The 18357-nt window shown below is 46.6% G+C and overlaps 1 protein-coding gene across 1 annotated transcript in view; it reads left to right on the plus strand.

Annotated features, from left to right (window-relative positions):
• Positions 1-780: 780 nt before the first annotated feature.
• The window catches only part of EEPD1 (endonuclease/exonuclease/phosphatase family domain containing 1), a 62917-nt gene continuing 45340 nt past the window's right edge, over positions 781-18357 (plus strand). Inside the window, exon 1 of the mRNA XM_059848680.1 lies at positions 781-1977. Within this exon, the coding sequence (XP_059704663.1) occupies positions 1124-1977 (854 nt within the window). The 5' untranslated portion in view covers positions 781-1123. The remainder of the gene's footprint in view (positions 1978-18357) is intronic.

Consider the following 18357-nt stretch of genomic DNA (forward strand, 5'->3'; position numbering starts at 1 on the left):
TCTCCAAAATGGGCTTTGGTGGGCTGCTGTGGCTCTCAGTGCACGAACAAACTGCGTGAAATCCAGCTGAGGCACACGGGCAATACACAGCCACGATTTTGGTGCAGAATGAGGTTACTCTCAGGGAAGGGCTAGGCATGCTGCAGATCACCACTCCGGCTGAGGCAGACCTAGTATATAGACCTAATGCGTCCGAAAGCATCATTCCGTGGGTGGGGAGTTTCAGTTTGTTCAGCACTCTTGCAATTACTTGAGATGTTAAAAAAAAAAAAAAAAAAGGAAAAAAATGCAGACTTTACCCCGATGTATAAAAGCATAGTGCCTGCAGGAGCACAAAACCAGTGGAGATGACTAATGAGGCTTTCATGAGGTCTGAAAACACACCGATGCCTCACCAGATGCAGCGACGAGCCCAGGGAACTTCTGGGACAGTAATGCTGCAGGGAGCGTCTCAACACCTGAGACCTCAGCGTCCTTTCACCTGGGGATGGAAAAAGCCTGCCCTCAGCGGCCAGGCGACAGCACTGGGGACGTTCTTAGTCACCCTGTGCCCAGGCGGGAAGGTCAGCCTTCCTCCTCCTCCGAGCCCCCCGCCGGCGCCGGGGCCGGGACCTCTCCGTGGGGAGCCCCGTGGACGCCGCTCCCGGCCCGGCCCAGCTCGGCCCGGCCGGTCCCCGCCGTGCCCGGGCGGGGGCGGGCGCGGCGCGGGTGACGCCCGAGGGGCGGTGGCGGCGGCGGCGGCCCCGCCTCGCCCGGCCGAGGGGCGGGGGCTCCCGCGGAGCTACTACTACCGCCGGCGGGGCGCGGGGCAGCGGCAGCGGCGGCTGAGAGCGCTGGGCCGGGCGTGCAGCGGCTGCGGAGGCTCCTTCTGCGCCGGAGAGCGGCGGTGCCCGAGTACGGGGGAGGAGGAGAAGAACGAGGAAAGGCGCGGGGGCCCCTCGGTGGGGCGCAGGGTTCCGCTGACCGGGCGAGTGTGGCGGAGCGCGGTCTGTCCGCAGCTGCCCCGCCGCCGGCCGGTCCGCCGCCAGCTTCCCGCGGAGGTCCATGAGTGGCGGGCGGGCAGCCCCGGCAGCGCCCCGCGCCCGCTCCCCCGAATCCGGCAGCGGCCCGTGGCGGCGGTGAGATGGGGGGCAGCCTGGGCTGCCACCGCTCCATCCCCCGCGACCCGGCCGACCTGTGCCACAGCCGCAAGTTCAGCGCGGCGTGCAACTTCAGCAACATCCTCGTCAACCAGGAGAGGCTCAACATCAACACGGCCACGGAGGAGGAGCTGATGACCCTGCCCGGGGTCACCCGAGTGGTGGCCCAGAACATCGTGGAGTACCGCGAGTACATCGGCGGCTTCAAGAAAGTGGAGGACCTGGCGCTGGTGAGCGGGGTGGGAGCGGCCAAGCTGGAGCAGGTGAAGTTCGAGATCTGCGTGAGCAGCAAGGGCAGCTCGGCGCAGCACTCGCCCAGCTCCGTGCGCAAGGACCCGGCCTCTGAGCACCACCTGTCCGCCACCAAGATCAACATCAATACGGCCACCCCGGCACAGCTCATGAGCATCCGTGGCATCACTGAGAAGATCGCCAACAGCATTGTGGACTACCGTAAAGAGCACGGGCCCTTCAAAAGTATCGAGGACCTGGTGAGGATGGACTGCATAAATTCCTCCTTTCTGGACAAAATCAGGCATCAGATTTTTGCAGAGCGCTCCAGGCCCCCTTCAACAAATACCAATGGTGGCCTCAACTTCATGGCCAAGCCTCACCCCAGCCCCACCTCTCTAAGCCTCCAGAGCGAGGACCTGGACTTTCCTCCCGGGGGTCCAACCCAGATCATATCCACTCGCCCCTCTGTGGAGATGTTTGGGGGGGTGAGAGATGGCAGACCCGTCTTCAGGGTGGCTACGTGGAACCTGCAAAGCTGCTCCATCGAGAAGGCCAACAACCCAGGCGTGCGGGAGGTCGTGTGCATGACGCTCCTGGAGAACAGGTGAGAGGCAACACCTGACCTGCAGGCCCAGCTCCATGCAGGATTGTAGGCTCGTGCCTTTGAGGTTTGGGCACTGTAGAGTCTTATTGTGATCCTAGTGGGACTCACTCCTTCCTGGGATTACTAAATGTTTCCCACTTCTTGTGTGAAACCATGTTTGAATCATAACGCTGGGACTGTAGTGGCTGTTCCTCCATAAAGCTGCTGTAACCCTTGATAGGCAGTGGAGCTCCTGAGGAGGGTGTGTGTGTACACAGAGCTGTGCAGGGGAGACTGGGCTGTCACAGTCACCTTAGGCCTGTTAATGGTTGGTCAAGTATTGCTTCTCCATTAAGAGCCTTTTGAACATGTCATGGAGAGCTGCCTTTCCTGCCAGAAGCTGGGGGGCAGTAGCAGGAGGACTGTGTAACAGGTGTGGAATGCCACAGCTCGTCCTGCAAGGGTGACACAGCTTCTTAATGAGTGGTCATGGGGCATCTCCTGAGCTGGAGGGACTGCTCATCCTTGGGGGTGTGAGACATGGAGCACCTGCCTGTCCTTGTGCCAGACTTTGTGCCCTGACTGCACTGAGCACTTGGTGGTGTGGCAAACAGGATGGTACTTCAGGTGTTAATGCAAAACTGGGAGTTTGCATTTTGTTTTTTGTGTAAAATTGGGCAAGGGTGCTGGGGATGTCTGTGTTACTAAACTTTCTGCTGGACACAGAAATGCAGATTGCAATAAGCATTTTGAAATAACTCTAGCCCTTTCCTTTTCATATGTCAGATCTGTCCCAGCTGATCTGGCATTTAGTTTACAACACAGGTAAAGTTACTTTTCTCTCTGGCTGTGACTCAGACTTCCAGCAGGAAATGAATAGGGGCAGGGTACTCTTGGGCTTCTGCAAAAGGGATGTTATGGGGAAGGGAAGTGCTCATGAACTGTTATCTCTGTCCTTTTCCATTAATATGCTAAATAACAGCTCTTGTCGGTGTGGTTGCAGAGGTCAGGCATGCGAGCAGGATGGTGACAGTGATTTGAAATCCTGTGCTGCAGTACAGTATTTGTGTCCAGGGATACTTCTCCTGTGCACTGCTTGGGAGCCTGGTGCTCCCACAAAGGAAACATCTGTCATCTCACAGCCACCACTGTTTGATACCCAAAATGAAGATGATAGACCAGCAGGGTTATTGAGATGTTATACTGATGGCTACAGCCCAACATCTGTCAATATTCTGCTTCACTAGTTCAGGTATCCTGTGCTTCCCCCTTGGTCTCCACTTTCTCTTGCTCTTTTTTTTCCCCTTTTTTTTTTGGGGGGGGGGGGTGGTTGTTTTGTTTTTGTTTTTTAGGATTTTTATGGGTAAGCAGCTGGAATGGAGCTACTGGGGATAGAAACTCAGATTATCTCCAGTCTCAGAATAATTCTAATAACTCAGTTTTGGAAGAAAAGTGACTTTGGTGGTTTATTTATGTTTTTTATATACATATCTAAGGGATTTTTAAGGACCTCTTCCCCTAAAGTGCTAACTGTCACTTCTGTAACTTCAGCATTTTGGGGGGAAAAGCTCCAAACAAGATGGCCCACCTATTACAAAAATCAGGAAGATGTAGTGGCTTATAAAATAAAGCTGCCTTAGTCCAAGCTGGCCACTGTGTGTGCAGAGTGTGGCCCTAGAAATTAGTTTAATTTTTGCCCTTAGACTGCATGTTGCTAGTTTCTTCGCAGCTTAGCTAGCAGGCACTTAGCTGTGCTGGGTGCTGTAAAATGTCTCCTGGATACTTTGAAGTTTCAAGGGAGCCTGGTAGAAGTACTTGTTTTTGTTCTGTTTTATTGCACATATCGTGTCATCAATCACACAGGGTGAGTGCAATGCAATTGTTTTCTGTACTTGATCCAATTTGTGATAACGTGAGAAGCTGGAAAGAAATGAGAGCAATGTGCATCCACAGACAAGCCTGCAAAACTTTCCTGGGAAAGTAAATGTGGGAACAGAAGAAAAGCAACACTATGCAGGAAAAATATATACATTGGGAAAAGCCATACTCAGCAACTCAGGGAGGAATTTCCTCTTGCTTGTGTGAGCATTGCTGGGGTCACTGGAGCTTTGTAGCTGTAAAACAGCCTCAGCTGAGGCCAGAAACTGCCTTCATTCTGCTTTTGAGCTCTGTGGTCTCACTCCCAGCTCAGGTTGTTACCCTGGGAATGGACAGAATGCCTTGCAAACTAATCTTTGCCCAGGTAAATCAACTTCAGTAGACAGCTGGAGAAATTCACCTCTTGCTTCTCCAAGCAAGAATATATCACTGCACGGGGCTCACCAGCTTTCAGCCTCACAAAATCCATGGGTGTATTTTCAAGGTGCTCTGTGGGTGTCCCACTCCAGCTATGACCCAAGCTGGAAGTGGATCTGAAGGCTCTTTGGCCTGACAGTAGGTGCTCTTGTGAGCTGTGCTAATGGGCACCTGCTTGCTGCTGCCCTGATGTGCAGGAATAAGTGTGCTCCTTCATGTTTTTCCTTACAGTCAGGGCTGGTCTCAGGTAGGCCAGGATGCTCTCAGGAGTTGAAGTACTGTCTTGTTGCAGTACATACAGCTGGAGGAGCTGCCTGACCTTGTTTCTTAAGTCCAGAAATAAAGAACAGCAAGTGAAGAAGATCAGTAAAACTGTGTAAAGAGAAGCAAAGAATCTAAATTTTATGTATTGGGGACTTTAATGCCAGTTAAAAGGCTTGCTTTGGGGTTTGCTTTTTTAAAATTTGTTGGTTGGGTTTTTTTTTGTTTTAATGACCTGGTCACAGCATGTAGCTTTAAAACCCCTTGGGGTTGTTCTTTCAGGTGTTAACCACAGGGAAAAGTACTGTTTCTTTCCAGGTGAGGCTGGAAGGCTATGCTCCTTCTGTCTTCCAGCCCTTTGCATTGAAGGGACAGTTGTGCAGGAAGGGAGGAGGGCCAGACTTTCGTTCAAACCAAAGAAAATGCAAGAAAATGTCATATTGCAACCTACTGAAGGGAGGAGAGGGGAAAAAAAAAAACAATTCAAAGTGTCATGCTTGTTCCCAGAAGTGCTGAATTTCTGAACAGCAGTGAAAGGAATGTACACTAAATCAGTAAGCATGACTACTACTGCTAAGCTATTTTGAAATTCATTGCTGTAGTGCAAAAATAATGAAATACAGCAAGGTCCTCACCCTCTTTTCTCATATTACAAGGAACTATGTTTATCACAGTGTTTGAAGTGAAGGAGCGAGGTGTTTTCATTCAGAGGACTAGAGGGTAATTTTAGAAGAGCTTAACATGATGAACGAGGAGGCGAGCATGACACATAATTGGATTGAAGTATCACGTCTGGGGTGAGTTTGTCCAAACCTGCAGTGTTTCTTGCAGGTGTTGTTCAGAAAATCTGGGATTTATTGACAATGAGTCAGAGTTGACCTGTCTCTGGGGATGCAGGTCATCCCCTCTCTGACCTCCATGTCCTCCCCATTTTCAGGGGGAATTTCTTCTTCTCACCAAAAAAAAGAAAGAAAAATGTCGGGTAAGAGCAGCATGATTAAAAGGGCAAGTTCAGGTCAAAGGCAGCAAGTGTTTTTGTGGAGAATAAGTAGCCCCATATTTCCAGCTCCAGAGGATGTTTCCTCTGGGCAAGGATGGTGGAAGCACCCCAGAACTATCCCATAGCCCAGGTCCATATGGAAGGGTACGCTTGCCACTCCTTATCCATACCTGCCTCAGGCCTGTCCCTCCTTGCCATAAACTGAGCTTGTGGCTCCTGTGACACCCTGTGACTGCTTTCTCTAGCTGTCAGGGTGCCAGCTGTATGGTCCCATGAAGAAGTGTGGGGCAGGCTTGTGCAACAACAACCAACAGACAGGGCACCTTAAAGGTGCAAACTCCAGTTTGGCTGTGTGCTTCAAAGTCTGGAAGTAGCCAAGGGCAGTGGTCAGCTGTGCACCTTCCCCAGCATGGTTTTCTGTGGAGGTTTTCCAACTAGTTTTCATAATGCTTTATAATACTGAGCAGCAACTTTGTGAAGACTCTTAACTTTTGTTTTTTTCCTTGGAAGCACACTTTGCAGTTGACTGAATGAAAATTGATAGAGAGTGTGAAAGCTAGAATTTGTACTCTATCTAAAGGAGGGGGAATTGTGTGTCAAGATGATGGTGGCCCAAAGGTCCACAGAGCCCAGCTCTCCTTCCTTTCAGATGTCAAGCAGTTCAAGCTGTTGTTTCCTTCTGCTTTCTTTGGGCAGCTTCTTGGTGTGGTTACATCTTCTACATGCAAAAAGTGTAAGTAATAAAGCCTTAACACTTGTCGCAAAAACTGCAGAACCACAGAAGAGCTCAGATTGAAAGTGACCTCAGAGTATCATCTGACCCAGCCTTTCCTGGGAAAGGGAGCTTGGATGAAATTATCTATCCCTGTGTCCAGTCACACAGGCTAGAGGATTGAAAACCTCTAGCAGTGTGGTTCTTCTGCATCCCAACATAGGAGGTTGTTCCAGTTATTGACTCTTTTCAGTATAAAAAAAAAGTTAAAACTTACATGTTTATAGAGTAACAAATACAAATAGCAGTATAAGGTTTGTACTTAGCACTAGTGTTGGTTTTTTTCTTTGGCATGAACAGTAAGCCTTAGGAACATGTCCATTCTTTTTCCTTCCCAAGGTTTGTAACTAGTGAGCTGTTACAAACAGCTCACTAGTTTCAGTTTGGTTAGACAGAAGTGTAGAGGTCTCTCAAAGGCAAGAAATTAATCTCAATTTCTGTGTCTGGGACTTAAATCAGTGTTCCAGCTGGGGGGAACAGTAGGTAAACCTCAGCCCAAAATTGCTTCCTGGGAGGCAGTGGGTGTACAGGCAAGCCCTGGGTAACCCTTGCTGTGCCTCCTTGCTTGAAAGTTCCTCTTTTGAGCCTTACCTACCCCAGGAGACCTTAAGCACATCCTCTTGTCACCCGATAAAAAGAGAAGTTTCTGAGCCAACCTCTGAAGCAGTCTCTTCCTATTAAGACATGAGGAAAACTTAATCTTGCTCAGGCCCCTACAGTAGGTGCTGGAGGCAGGAGAACCACTTTTGCCATTGTTCCCCTACACTAAATAATAGGGTGGGGCTTTTACTTTCCTCTCCAGTCTCTTATTCTGGGCTGAGAGGCGGGGTTTTACAAGGGGCAGCTCTGCTACTGGGCCTTGTTAATTTGCTTGGTGTGGTACCTTGCCTCCAGGATTGTATTGGGTTTCCCATCAAGATGATGGAAAAATATTGTACCCCCACAGAGCAGACATCATAGTACTTGCCATGGTAGTAGTGATGGGTGTACTTGCACACTTCAGAGGCTCATCACCAGCTTGTATTTGTTGCTTCTACACTGTTGCTGAAGCTCTCAGTGGTCAGTCAAAGCCCTGAGGTGCATCAGTTTTATATGTCTTTCTTTGTAAAACTATGTGGTTTTCCCTCCATTGGGTTAGGCTGGAGCCTTGCCAAGAATAATTCCCCTGCAAGAAAAGATCAGAAAAGAGGGCCTGGCTCGAGTAACCTGACCATGCTAATAAGTCTTAAACAGCACAAGAACAAATACACCCTCTTCTCCTTATGTAATACAGAGGAAATCCTGCCTCCTGCAACTTTAGAGAAAACTGAAGGAAAAAAAAGGAATTGTTAGATGATATAATTTATGTGCGCTTCACAAAGGGATTTTAATGAGCAGTAGAAAAAATGATGCATATAAAGCCATCATTAATTTGCACTTTCTGATACCTCAGAGGACAAAAAAATGGGGTGATGGAAGAGTTGTTGATTTGGGGATTGGCTTTTTGTTGGGTTTTTTTTTTTTTTTGGCCTCTACCTGCATGAGACAAATGATGTTTTAGCTACTGGAGACTAGTGGGAGCCTTGAACTGCCTTCTGCATACCATCTGGCACGGGAGAGCAGCAGGTCAGACCCTGAGATATGTATTTTCCAGTGAAATGAAACTCGACTGATTTACTCCTGTTCAGGATTTGGCCCATTCCTTTGCCTGTGTAAAATCATGTGAAGGCTGCCAAGCTTAATGCTAAAGAGCACTGCCCTCTCCCTGGGGGTTAGGGCTCCTCCGAGGTACTGCTCCCATCTTGGATAGGGTTTCCAGCCACTTCTAGGACTGCTGCTAGGGGAGCAAGTGATGTCAGTTTTAAATTAATCAAACAATACACTAATTGGATTCCATTTCCAAACTTCTGCTTCGTATGGATGCAGCAGTGAGCCCCTCTACAAGGGCATCACCTGCTCCTCCTGCAGGAGGTGGGCTGCTTGTTCGAGGTACTTTGCAATTCCTGGGTCTTTGCAGGAGAGATCAAAAGCAGTGGGTGGACTTGCAGCAGGACTCTGGAGGGTGTATGCCATCCCTGTGTCCAGACACTTGGAGAAGGCATCTGGAGCCACATGCTCTGCAGGAGATCTCAGAGGGGAATGCACTGAGTTAGCTGCTTGATCCTGCTTGGTCTCTATTACCACAGCCCCCACAGATTTCCTTCCTCAGATATGACATAGGAATGTAGGACAGGGCCTTGAAATTACCCCTGAATAGCCTTTTCAGGGATTTTCTGTTTTAAATGGAGATCTGGGCATTGTTTTAACTTTGCATAACTGCAGTTTTAGTGTATTTCCTGGACATTCAAGAGCTGTATCCAACCAGTCATTTTTATCTGCTTTAAAGTTGAGAATGTGGCTGGGAAAATAATATAGTTAAAGTCTGGTTTATCCATATAAAATAAATATTATTCTTCTCCTTTTTAAAATTATAACCGTGCCCTGCCGCTGTTACTTGTGCCATAAAGCTTGACTAAAATGAAACAGATTAGTGGGGAAAAAGTTGGTTCGTATATAATTCTTTTCTCCCAACATGTCTAATTGAGACATCTGGCAGCACTTAATGGCCACATAGTTTCAATCCATGCCTGCATGACTATTTTGCACATGTTATTTTGTGTCACTGGATTCACGTTGCACATTGCAGGTATTTTGGTAAACCAGAGCTGCCAGCTTATTCCTGTAGATCCTGCAAGGTTTACTTCGTTCCATGTGGCAAAGATTAAATGGGTTGGCTGATTTATGGTAATAAATTAGTGAATTTATTAAGTGATGCTGTACTGCCTGTTCCTGAATCACAAGCAGAGGCCGCAAGACTATAGCCTCATTCTGCTCAACTTCTCAGAAATCTTGTGCCATATGGCTGTAGGAGACAGACTAGGTGCCTACTCACAGGGCTTCGTCCTCTAAACAGAAATATTTAATGCTTTGTGATTTTTTTCCTGTGGTTTGGGAACTTGCAGTACAGCTGCAGGATGGGTGGGTTTCTAACTTTGTCTTTGAAAAGAGCAACAGGACCATTTCCATTCCTTCTGGGAAAGAAGAGCCAAGGGACTACTCAGTTCCTGACAAGGTCCAAGCAGAAGCTTGGTCACTCGCTGTTTACTAGAGGAAAACTCTGTCTCTGCAGCCAAGTGCTGGTCTAGCTCACTGTGAGCATGGATCTCTAGCAGTGTTAATCAGGGACATTTAGGACAGGATTTTTTTCAAATTTAGCTGCATCCTTCTTGATGTAATTGAGCTTCAGTGTGTTTCCTACAGCTTCATTGTTAGGAGGACCCTGCTTCTTTAGCTTCTAATTAGTGTTTCTTTGGGAACAAGATTTGTCTGGATGAGGGGAGAAGAGGTGATAGGTCATGGATTACAGTGTGCATGTAACTTTATTTATAAGTCACATTGTTCTTCATTGTAATGCAAGTGTAAGCTGACAGATGGAAGCACAGTGTCCTTACTGAAATAATTACAATATGCTGCAGTAATTTCTTAACACCATTATATGGTGTGGTGATGGAGACAAGAACCATGGCACATTAATAATAACAGTGCTTAAAAATAGGAACACAATAGCTTCTTCACTTCCAGATTTTTTTATTATTATTATTTTGCAGAGGTACTGTGCTTTGTTTGAGTAATAGCTGGTGATCCCCACTGATTTATCAAAGAGTAAAAGTGCATGATGGCTTTGCTGAGGGGAGGGGAAGACCTACCAGAGACCTCCCTTCTCATGTTTGTCCTCTCCCTCATCTCAGGCCTGGGTGCTCCACAGTGGATTCCAAATGCCTTGTAAGGTGCCAAGAGCACCTTAGTGGGCATCATATCAGTAGTAGATAAATACGAAGGGAATACATAGCTCTGGTAAAAAAGGATATTTTTCTGTCAATAAACTGTTTCATCTCACCCCTGGCATATACAGCATATCCATGTCCTGATCAGACCATGTGACATTTTCAAATGGCATGAGTGTTTTAAACTGCTCGGTCACCAGCGGGGAGGCTCAGTGCCACTGATCTCCTTTCCCTCCCTGCTGCTGGGGGTTTGTGCAGGAAGGAACCTGTGTCAGCACCAAGCTGTTATTTTCAGTGCCCGTGGTAAAATTATTAGAGGCCAGTGAGTAAGATAAATAAGTTTACCCTGCATGTGCCCCATGTCCGTGCATGTCCCAAAAGTTCAAGTGTGTATAAAAATATAATTTAATAAACAATCAATTCCTATGGAAAAATACATCTGGGATTATATTGTCATGTGTGCTGGGGATGGCTGAGAACACTGGGGATACTGGATGTGCACTGTGAGTGCAGTGGAATTAAAGCAGCCTGCTTGTGCAGAATGGATTGGAATCCCTCTGACTGAGGCTGTCTGGAAGGGAGCCTTATGCAAGCTGTCTGTCTGTTCTGTCCCTGTGTCTGTCACGGAGTTCAGGGGAGAGCACAGTATTGCCCTTCTGTTTGTGGTGAACATCCCAGTGGGCAAGGCTATACCTGGGAGCAGCTCTCGCTGTAGGCTTGCGGATACCGATAATGAGGAGGAACCAGAAAATTTCCTTTTCTTTCTGTGTGGCTATTTTTCTCCCTGTTTTTAGAGGTGTTTCAGGTAATGTGATCAATCTCCTGTAAATTTAGCTACAACAGCTGTCCAAGGCATTCACGGCTGAGCGGGTTTTTAATGGGTTCCCGAACAGCTAATTGATCGGCTCTGCTCTAGCTGCGTGAGGCAGTGGCAGCCTTCCTGCCCCAAATCCCTCGTGCTTGCTGCACGCCAGTCCTGCAGAGCCGCCGTTCCCTCTGCTTTGCCAGGCGGGCGGAATAAAGGAGCTGCTGCTTTTGCCTTCAGACTTATCCTTCCACTCCTTGGTATTTTTAGCTCCGTTGTTCCCCTTGGCTTCCGTGTCGCTCTGCCGGTCACAGCCCTGCGGGTGCGGAGGCGCAGGCGCTCGGCTGTCCAGGGCTTGCTCCAGGCTCCCTGGAGGTCATTGCCGGTCAGTGCCCACTCCCTCTAGCTCAGGCTTGGCTAGAGTAAAGGTTAGCCACCTTTCTGCCAAACTGGAAGCAGTGTGCTGTCGGATACACACTGGATGTTAACTTAGAAACCTTATATTTGGTTAATTTGTTCTATTTAAACAAATAAGACCAAGTGTGGTTCCTTCTCAACGCCATTGAATTGCAGGGTGTTGTGTCAAAAGCAGGTCTTAATTAGGTGTTGAAAAATGAACTGTCAGGCAGGTTTTCCTTTCATACATGCAAGGCAAGTTCTTCGGGTTTGCTGTCAAACCTATTGCCTGTAGAATGTTAAATGACTGCCTTACTCCTCTTTTTTTCTCCTTCTAAGCAGGCAGAAACATGGAGTAGTTTGAACCCCTGTCAGGGAGGATAGTCTTAGCTGGGAACAACCCATATGACTTGTTTTAAAACAGTCTGCTTTTCTAACAGGGAAGGAAATTTTCAGTGGTAATCCTATTTTAAGCTAATATGGGCAGATACTGCTCTTCACTGAACACAATGATGGGTAAAAATTGCCTTAGGGAAATCTTTGAGTTGTTCCCCTCTTGTGATGTGTGAGGCTGATGGTGGTGAGGCACATACCAGCACCACAATACGCAGGAGAGGAAGTACACTGTTTCTGCAAGAGATTCTGCCCCCATGCACAAAACACCAGAGCTGCTGGTGAATTAAGAGCTAAAATAAATGCTATTACCAAGAAAATACTGCAGTGGTACCTGACTACCCTTTGCAACCTTTATTCTGACCGGCCCAAGTTTTCATATGATTCTGGCAGCACTGACAGTGCAGTTTTTGGCTATCTATCTGTCTATATTTTCCTGCTAGTCCTTTGTACAGCTCTTTCCATTATCTGTAGCTGTGTTTACAGTCCCCTTTCATAATTCATGGAGACTACCAGCTGCCCACTGCTGTCCCTGTTGGCTGTTTTCCCGAAAACACGGCACTGAGCAATAAGCAGCATGTGGCCTGGGTGAGGGCAAAGGGGTCAGTACTGCTGGCAGATAGCACAGAGGTACTTCCAGCACATCCCAGAGGGATCTCTTGGTGAAGATTATCCATTGGTTACCAAAAACCTCTACAATGTCTTGCTTTAATTGCTTCTGAGTTCTCTAGTGCAAAGCAGTGCTGCACCAAAGGAAGCCTTGGCTTAAAGGACAAGATACAGTTTCAGTCATCAGCTGTTGGATATAGATACAGATAGATATTTCAACAATCTCGACTCTGGGCTGTTGTCAATAAAAGTTCTGAAAACATTGCTGCTGGATGGAAGCTGTGCAAAAGCCACCTCCAAGGATGTGGTGTTTCCCATTTCTATTTTAAGCTGAGAGCACTTGGACTTGGCTGAGGTTTGACTTGCTTCTCTATCCATTTTTTCCCTTTTTTTTTTTTTTTTTTTTGTTTTCTCTGTGTGTGTGTATGCAGCAGATTTTTTGAGGAGCTGGGTGCAAGGATGATGGTGACATATTGACATATATTGCCCAGTGGAGCTCTGAAATTTGGCAAAAAGAAACTGAAAGTAAGAAACTGGGCAGATATCTGTATATTGGTTGTCTACAGGTTGAAAGGAAGTTGCCTCAAAAAACTTGCTTCTGTCTTTGACCTTTTATTTGAAGCTTTCTCTTGCAACCTGAACATGAATCCCCCTTCCATGTCCTCTTTCTACCCCTCCTGAATCTAAAGCCTTTTCACTGGTTTTACTTGGCTTTTTGATATGTTCAAGTTTTGCCATACCTTGAACACTTCCAGTTATCTCAAATGCTGCTTGATCAAGACTTTGCTTTCACACCATGAGTGTTGAATGAAATCATCTCTCACCTACAAGGCTGAGGACTTCAGTTTCCTTGGATCATCTGTGATACTTCCCCCAAGTCATTCTAATGCCATCTTCTTGCTCCAAGATGTGCTGCAGCATTTCTTTCTCTGCTGAGAAAGACCTCTTGCCAGGCAGTTTGAAAATCAGTGCCTTTTAAGATATATAAAGTTTCAGGCAAAAGCTGCCGAAAACTGCAACCTCGCCTTTTATGTCTGAGGGTGTTGGGAATTCTTGCAATTAGAGGAGACTCTTGTACCATTGCTTTAAAGGAAAAAAGTATTTATGCTTTCTATTTCTGTTCCTCAGTGGTACTAAAAGCTCTGCAGAGAAATAAATTGTTAGCTTCCTGATGTGTTGGTAGTGGTATTATTTTTAACTTCTTCGAGCAGTTGTTTTGAAGCAGTTAGTATGTACGTTAGGCACTTGGCAGGGTGAGTACTCAGTATATTTTCCTATCTGATTATGCTGTGCGGGTGCCTGCTGCACTGACAGTTTATGGTTCCTCTTCCATATGCATCCTATCTTCCTGAAGATAGTGTCGGAGATGTCAGCTCTGTGAGGAGAGACTGATGAATTTATATCAGAAGAATCTTTTTTGTCTAGCAGCTCTTCAGCAGAGCATGCTGTTCAGAATATCTCTTAAAAATAGAAAGCACTGGAAGAATATCAGCTTTGTCATGGTGGTGTCGTTCATCATTAGTGCCAAATTGATTTGGCTAATCCCGGGTATTAGTAGGAGAAAGCCTGAGTTGCCCACACAAGGTTCCCTGTGCCCCAGTTTTTAGAGTGCTTAGTGATATATTTTGGATTATTGTTTTGCAGTCTACAGCCAGACCAGCACAAAGTGTGTGTACTCACTTAACTCATACCTAAGTGTGTTTTTCAGTAGGAATGTAACTCTGATGGTCTAAAAACTTCAGTTCTTCTGGAGGTGAGACTTCCTTGTGTGTTTATCTGCTGCAGGACAATTTCATGTTATCAAGGAGCAAGGGTCATACAACAGCATGAATCCAGCATCCAAAAAAAGCACAGGGATTGTTGCTTCCCTTTTTATTACTCCCTGTGCTTGGCTTCAAGTTTCTCCCAGGTCTACTCCTTGAAACTGGGATGTTCTTGGAAATGCTGTCATATCTAGAAGTTTTTTCCCACTGAATTGGTGGATAGATTTTGGACAGTTTGATTATCCCTTTTTTTCATCCTCCTGAGTGCTTAATCCAATCAAACACTTCTGCATGTTTCCCTGTCACCCTATTTTTATGTCTTGTTTTCCATACTGGCATTTTCCCCTGTGAGTGCAATGAATGGCAAGATATATTTTAGTACTGTGTTATTGCCCATAGGTATTAAATTACTGGTTTGATTGTTTTTATAAGCTGTTTTTATAGCACAACTTTAGGAGGCAGTCAGTCATGCTAACAAAGTCTGTGTGAGGCACACCTCTTCAAATAATCTGGAATTATTTCCATGGAGCAATGATTACTGCCTCCTCAGAATAATCAAGGAACAGGAGTGGGATCAACATTGTTAAAGGTTTATAGTTTCTCCGCCATGGAGTTTTTAGACCTGCAGGTTGTATACACCATTGAGAAGAATCACTGGTGCCCTCTTTATGTTGCCTTATGTCCACTATTGAATCCAATAAAATTGTCACCAAGCCTCAGCATTCAATGTTCTTACTCCTTTTCCCTGGAGATGTCTGCACTGCCAGCTTCACCATTTCCCCAAAACACTGGTTTTGGGGTGTTGCCACCTGCTTAAGGTTGGGAAGATCAGTGGCAACCTGGAGGCATGCGTGGCAATGCAGTGGGGGGCCAGGGCATCAGGGAGAGCCTATGGGGAACACCTTTACGAGCATCCACATAATCCTGTTTCATGCCCTGCATGTAGTTTGTTTAGAGCTTGTTTGACTTGGAGCTTGTTAAGGGTTTGCTTTGGATCATGTTACAAAACATGCAAATCATATCAAAAGCTGCACAAGACATAGTTTTGCACCAGTATGTGCATCCCATCAAGCATGATTTCTTCCTGTCATCCCTTTCCAAGATACATTTGCACTTCAGCTCCAATATTTGGAGAGCTCTGGGTCTGCACAAAGCAGACTTTCTCATTCCCACAGAAGTCTGGTGTTTCTAAGACTGTTTTGTGCTGAAGCCCCTGACCTAAATAAGGTTAAGGATCTGGGCTACACAATTAGTACCCAATGCCAAGAAAGGGAAAGCTAAACTTGAGCCACCATTCCCCGCTTGGCTAGGACTGGTCTGCACAGGGGGCTCTGTAGTCCTCTTGCATCCTTATGCTGTAAAGGCCATTCTTATGTCCAGACGTCTCTGAGCCTGGCACACAGGGGTCCACTGTGACTGAGAAGCTTTCAAAACTCCTTCCTGCATGTCATTGTGCAGCTAGAAGCTGGGATTGCTTCCAGCTCACTGAAGACACTCCGACATTGTTTGTTCCTAATCCCCTCCTTCTCACAGAGCATGGTTTTTCGGAAGGCTAGCATGTTCCCTTGCTGGCTTTCCACTCGGGAACAGAAGACGCAGTTCCTGGGAATAACGTAACCCTGAATTAGCGATGAGCCAAGGCAGAGGGCGGCTGCGTGGTGTGATGGTGGGATGAGCCTTTGGCTCTGTGCTGTGTTAGGGAGGATGCCTGGCCAGCCAGGCTGGCTTGTGGCTGTGCTCCATTTATCTGCTTGTTGGCTTGCCAACAAGAAGCACAAATGTTTAGCAGTGGTGGGGCTGGGTTTCAGCAGGAAGAAATGCCAGCCCCCCATCCCCCTTCTCGCAGCCGCTCAGAGGTTGATCCACACCTGGTTTGCTGTTTCTTTTTGTGTGCTGGTAGCCTGGGGAAATAAAAGCAGGTTAATGGGACAGGGAGGAGGGTGCTTTCTACTGAACTGGCTTTTTTTTTTTCCCCAAACCCAGATACAAGCAGAGAGAGAGAGAGAACAAGGTAATGAATAAATAGATTTATTCATATGTCTTTACAAGGGCGTCTTTCAGTGCAGGGATTTGACCTTGGAGATTTGGATTGTGTCATTTATAAGATGGTGGCCTGAAGATGTGGCTCCAGAAGACTTTGCACATCTCTCAAGGCATTCACAGGTCCAAAGGGAAAGAAGAGTAAAGGGAATTTATTCCAGCTAAGTTCTGTCACCTTTTCCTGCCTTCTAGCAGGTCAGGAGCTCAGGTGAAATTAGAACTTCTGGTACATCTGGCTGTGCTACTGTTCACTCTGCTGCTCCTTCTGATGTTATTAGCTATGTGTATTTGGAGCACAGAAGGAGATATTAAAGGAGAGGGAAGCTGGGATTTTTCTCAGGTTTTCTCCTAATGACAAGAACCTGGAAACATCCATAACCATTAGCACCAGCCAGCATGACTGGGATCCCTAAATCAGTGGTGGATCTATGGTGGGTCCTGTCTATTCCCTAAATAGATGTTGGAGCCTCCTTTGCAGTATCAGGCTCTAACTTTCAAGTTTTGCCTCCTGGGAATATTCAAAAATGGTGAAGATAGTTTATGAAAAAATAGCAGAATTAACCTAGAGCTACACTTAACAATTTTGCAGGTCTGTTGTGATCTGTAATCTCACACTTTTTGCTTTCATCCCTCAGAGCATGTCCTGTGGAAGAGGCTGTGCTCTTGGGAGATAGGACAGCTAAAGTGGGAGGTGGGTAGTCAGTCAAATCCCACAATGATATACATGATCTTAGATTGGACATTAGGAAAATTTTCTTCGCTGAAAGGGTTGCCAAGTATTGGAATAGGCTGCCAAGGGAAGGGGTTGAGTTGCCGACCCTGTTGGTATTTATAAGATGTGTAGGTGTGGTGCTTAGGGACAGGGTTTAGTGGTGAACTTGGTGCTGTCAGGTTAATGGTTGGAGCTGGTGATCTTGCAGGTCTTTTCCAGCCTAAATATTTCTATTATTCTATGGGTTGCCACTGTGAGCTTTGGGTCACATCCTGGTGTGACGTAAAGGTCACAGCCATCGGAGACATATTGCTCCACCTCCTCCAGCTAACCCACATCCCTTTCACCTCACATCCTGTAGACACGATGGGTATTTCCCTTCCTGAAAGAGGGCTTTAAAGCATTATTGTGTTTTGGGATGGGGGTAGGGCAGAGGGGAAATCAAAAGCCCAGCATGCTGGCTTTGCTGACTTAGGAAATCAGATGGTTTGCCTTGTGAGAGATTTCTTCAGTGCAGAGCTGGTTGTGAAGTAGTGGTTTGTGGCAATGTTGACTAAATTATGTTTTCCTGCTAGACAGGGAGGTAGATTGATCCCAACAAAGTGTTGGTTCTGCCTCATGGTATAACAAAACTCCCTTTGCATGCTGTCTTTGTATCTGTGCACGCACAAGTTGCCCCCGCTTGCTCATCAGAACAGGTTGTCTCTCTGCTTCTGGCTGTGGGTCAGCAAACTTCAGCTGGTGGGAGGTTTTGTAGTGACCCAGGCTCTGGGAAGAGCACCCTGCCATCCTTTCAAATGAAGGGAGGAGCATCATTGCTGAAAATCTGTTCCAGTGTGAGCTCAGCTTCTTTTTCTGCCCATGCTGACTACTAAAATGTGTCATTTTTTTTTTTGCCTGAACTATTTGTGCTTTTCTCTGAAGAGGGGAAGGGCAATTTAAAAATCTCCTTTCTGCTCCCTTCTTCTACCCCACTTCTGGGAAAGCTGTCCTTAGCATTTTCCTCTGTGTTTATGTCATGAGATATGTAGCATATGTTGTCATCTCCTCCCGATGTCCTCCTAAAAGAGGAAGGCACGACTGCAGCCTCTGTAGCCTTTTTTCCCCAAGGGTACTGCTTCTTTCCTCATCCTCCCGTGTCACTACATGGTCATTTGTACGTCTGGCACTGTCTGAGTGAGACCACCCAGTCTTGTCATCATTGCCTTGCTGAGCTTGCTGTGGACTTGGTAAGAGGTTGCCTATGACCTATGGTGTCACCCAGACACCCATCCTACCTCTTTGCTCCATTAGGGATCATTTTTATGTTTCCTCATGCTCCTATCCCCAAGGATGGTGCTGCTTCATGTTGACCGTACTGAGATGCCAAAATTGCCATCTTGCAGTCAGCTTTCTTATTCAGTGAAGCGACTGAATGCTTCTGTACCTGCTTTCTTTTCATCATCTGTGATATGGCCAGTCTTTTCCTGAATATTGGGGTTTCAGGCATTGGGGAAGCAGTTGTGATTTTCCTTACTGGCTTATATGTATATGCCACAGTAGGGTTATCATT

Source organism: Haemorhous mexicanus, chromosome 1, assembly GCF_027477595.1.
Source record: "Haemorhous mexicanus isolate bHaeMex1 chromosome 1, bHaeMex1.pri, whole genome shotgun sequence".
NCBI lineage: Eukaryota > Metazoa > Chordata > Aves > Passeriformes > Fringillidae > Haemorhous > Haemorhous mexicanus.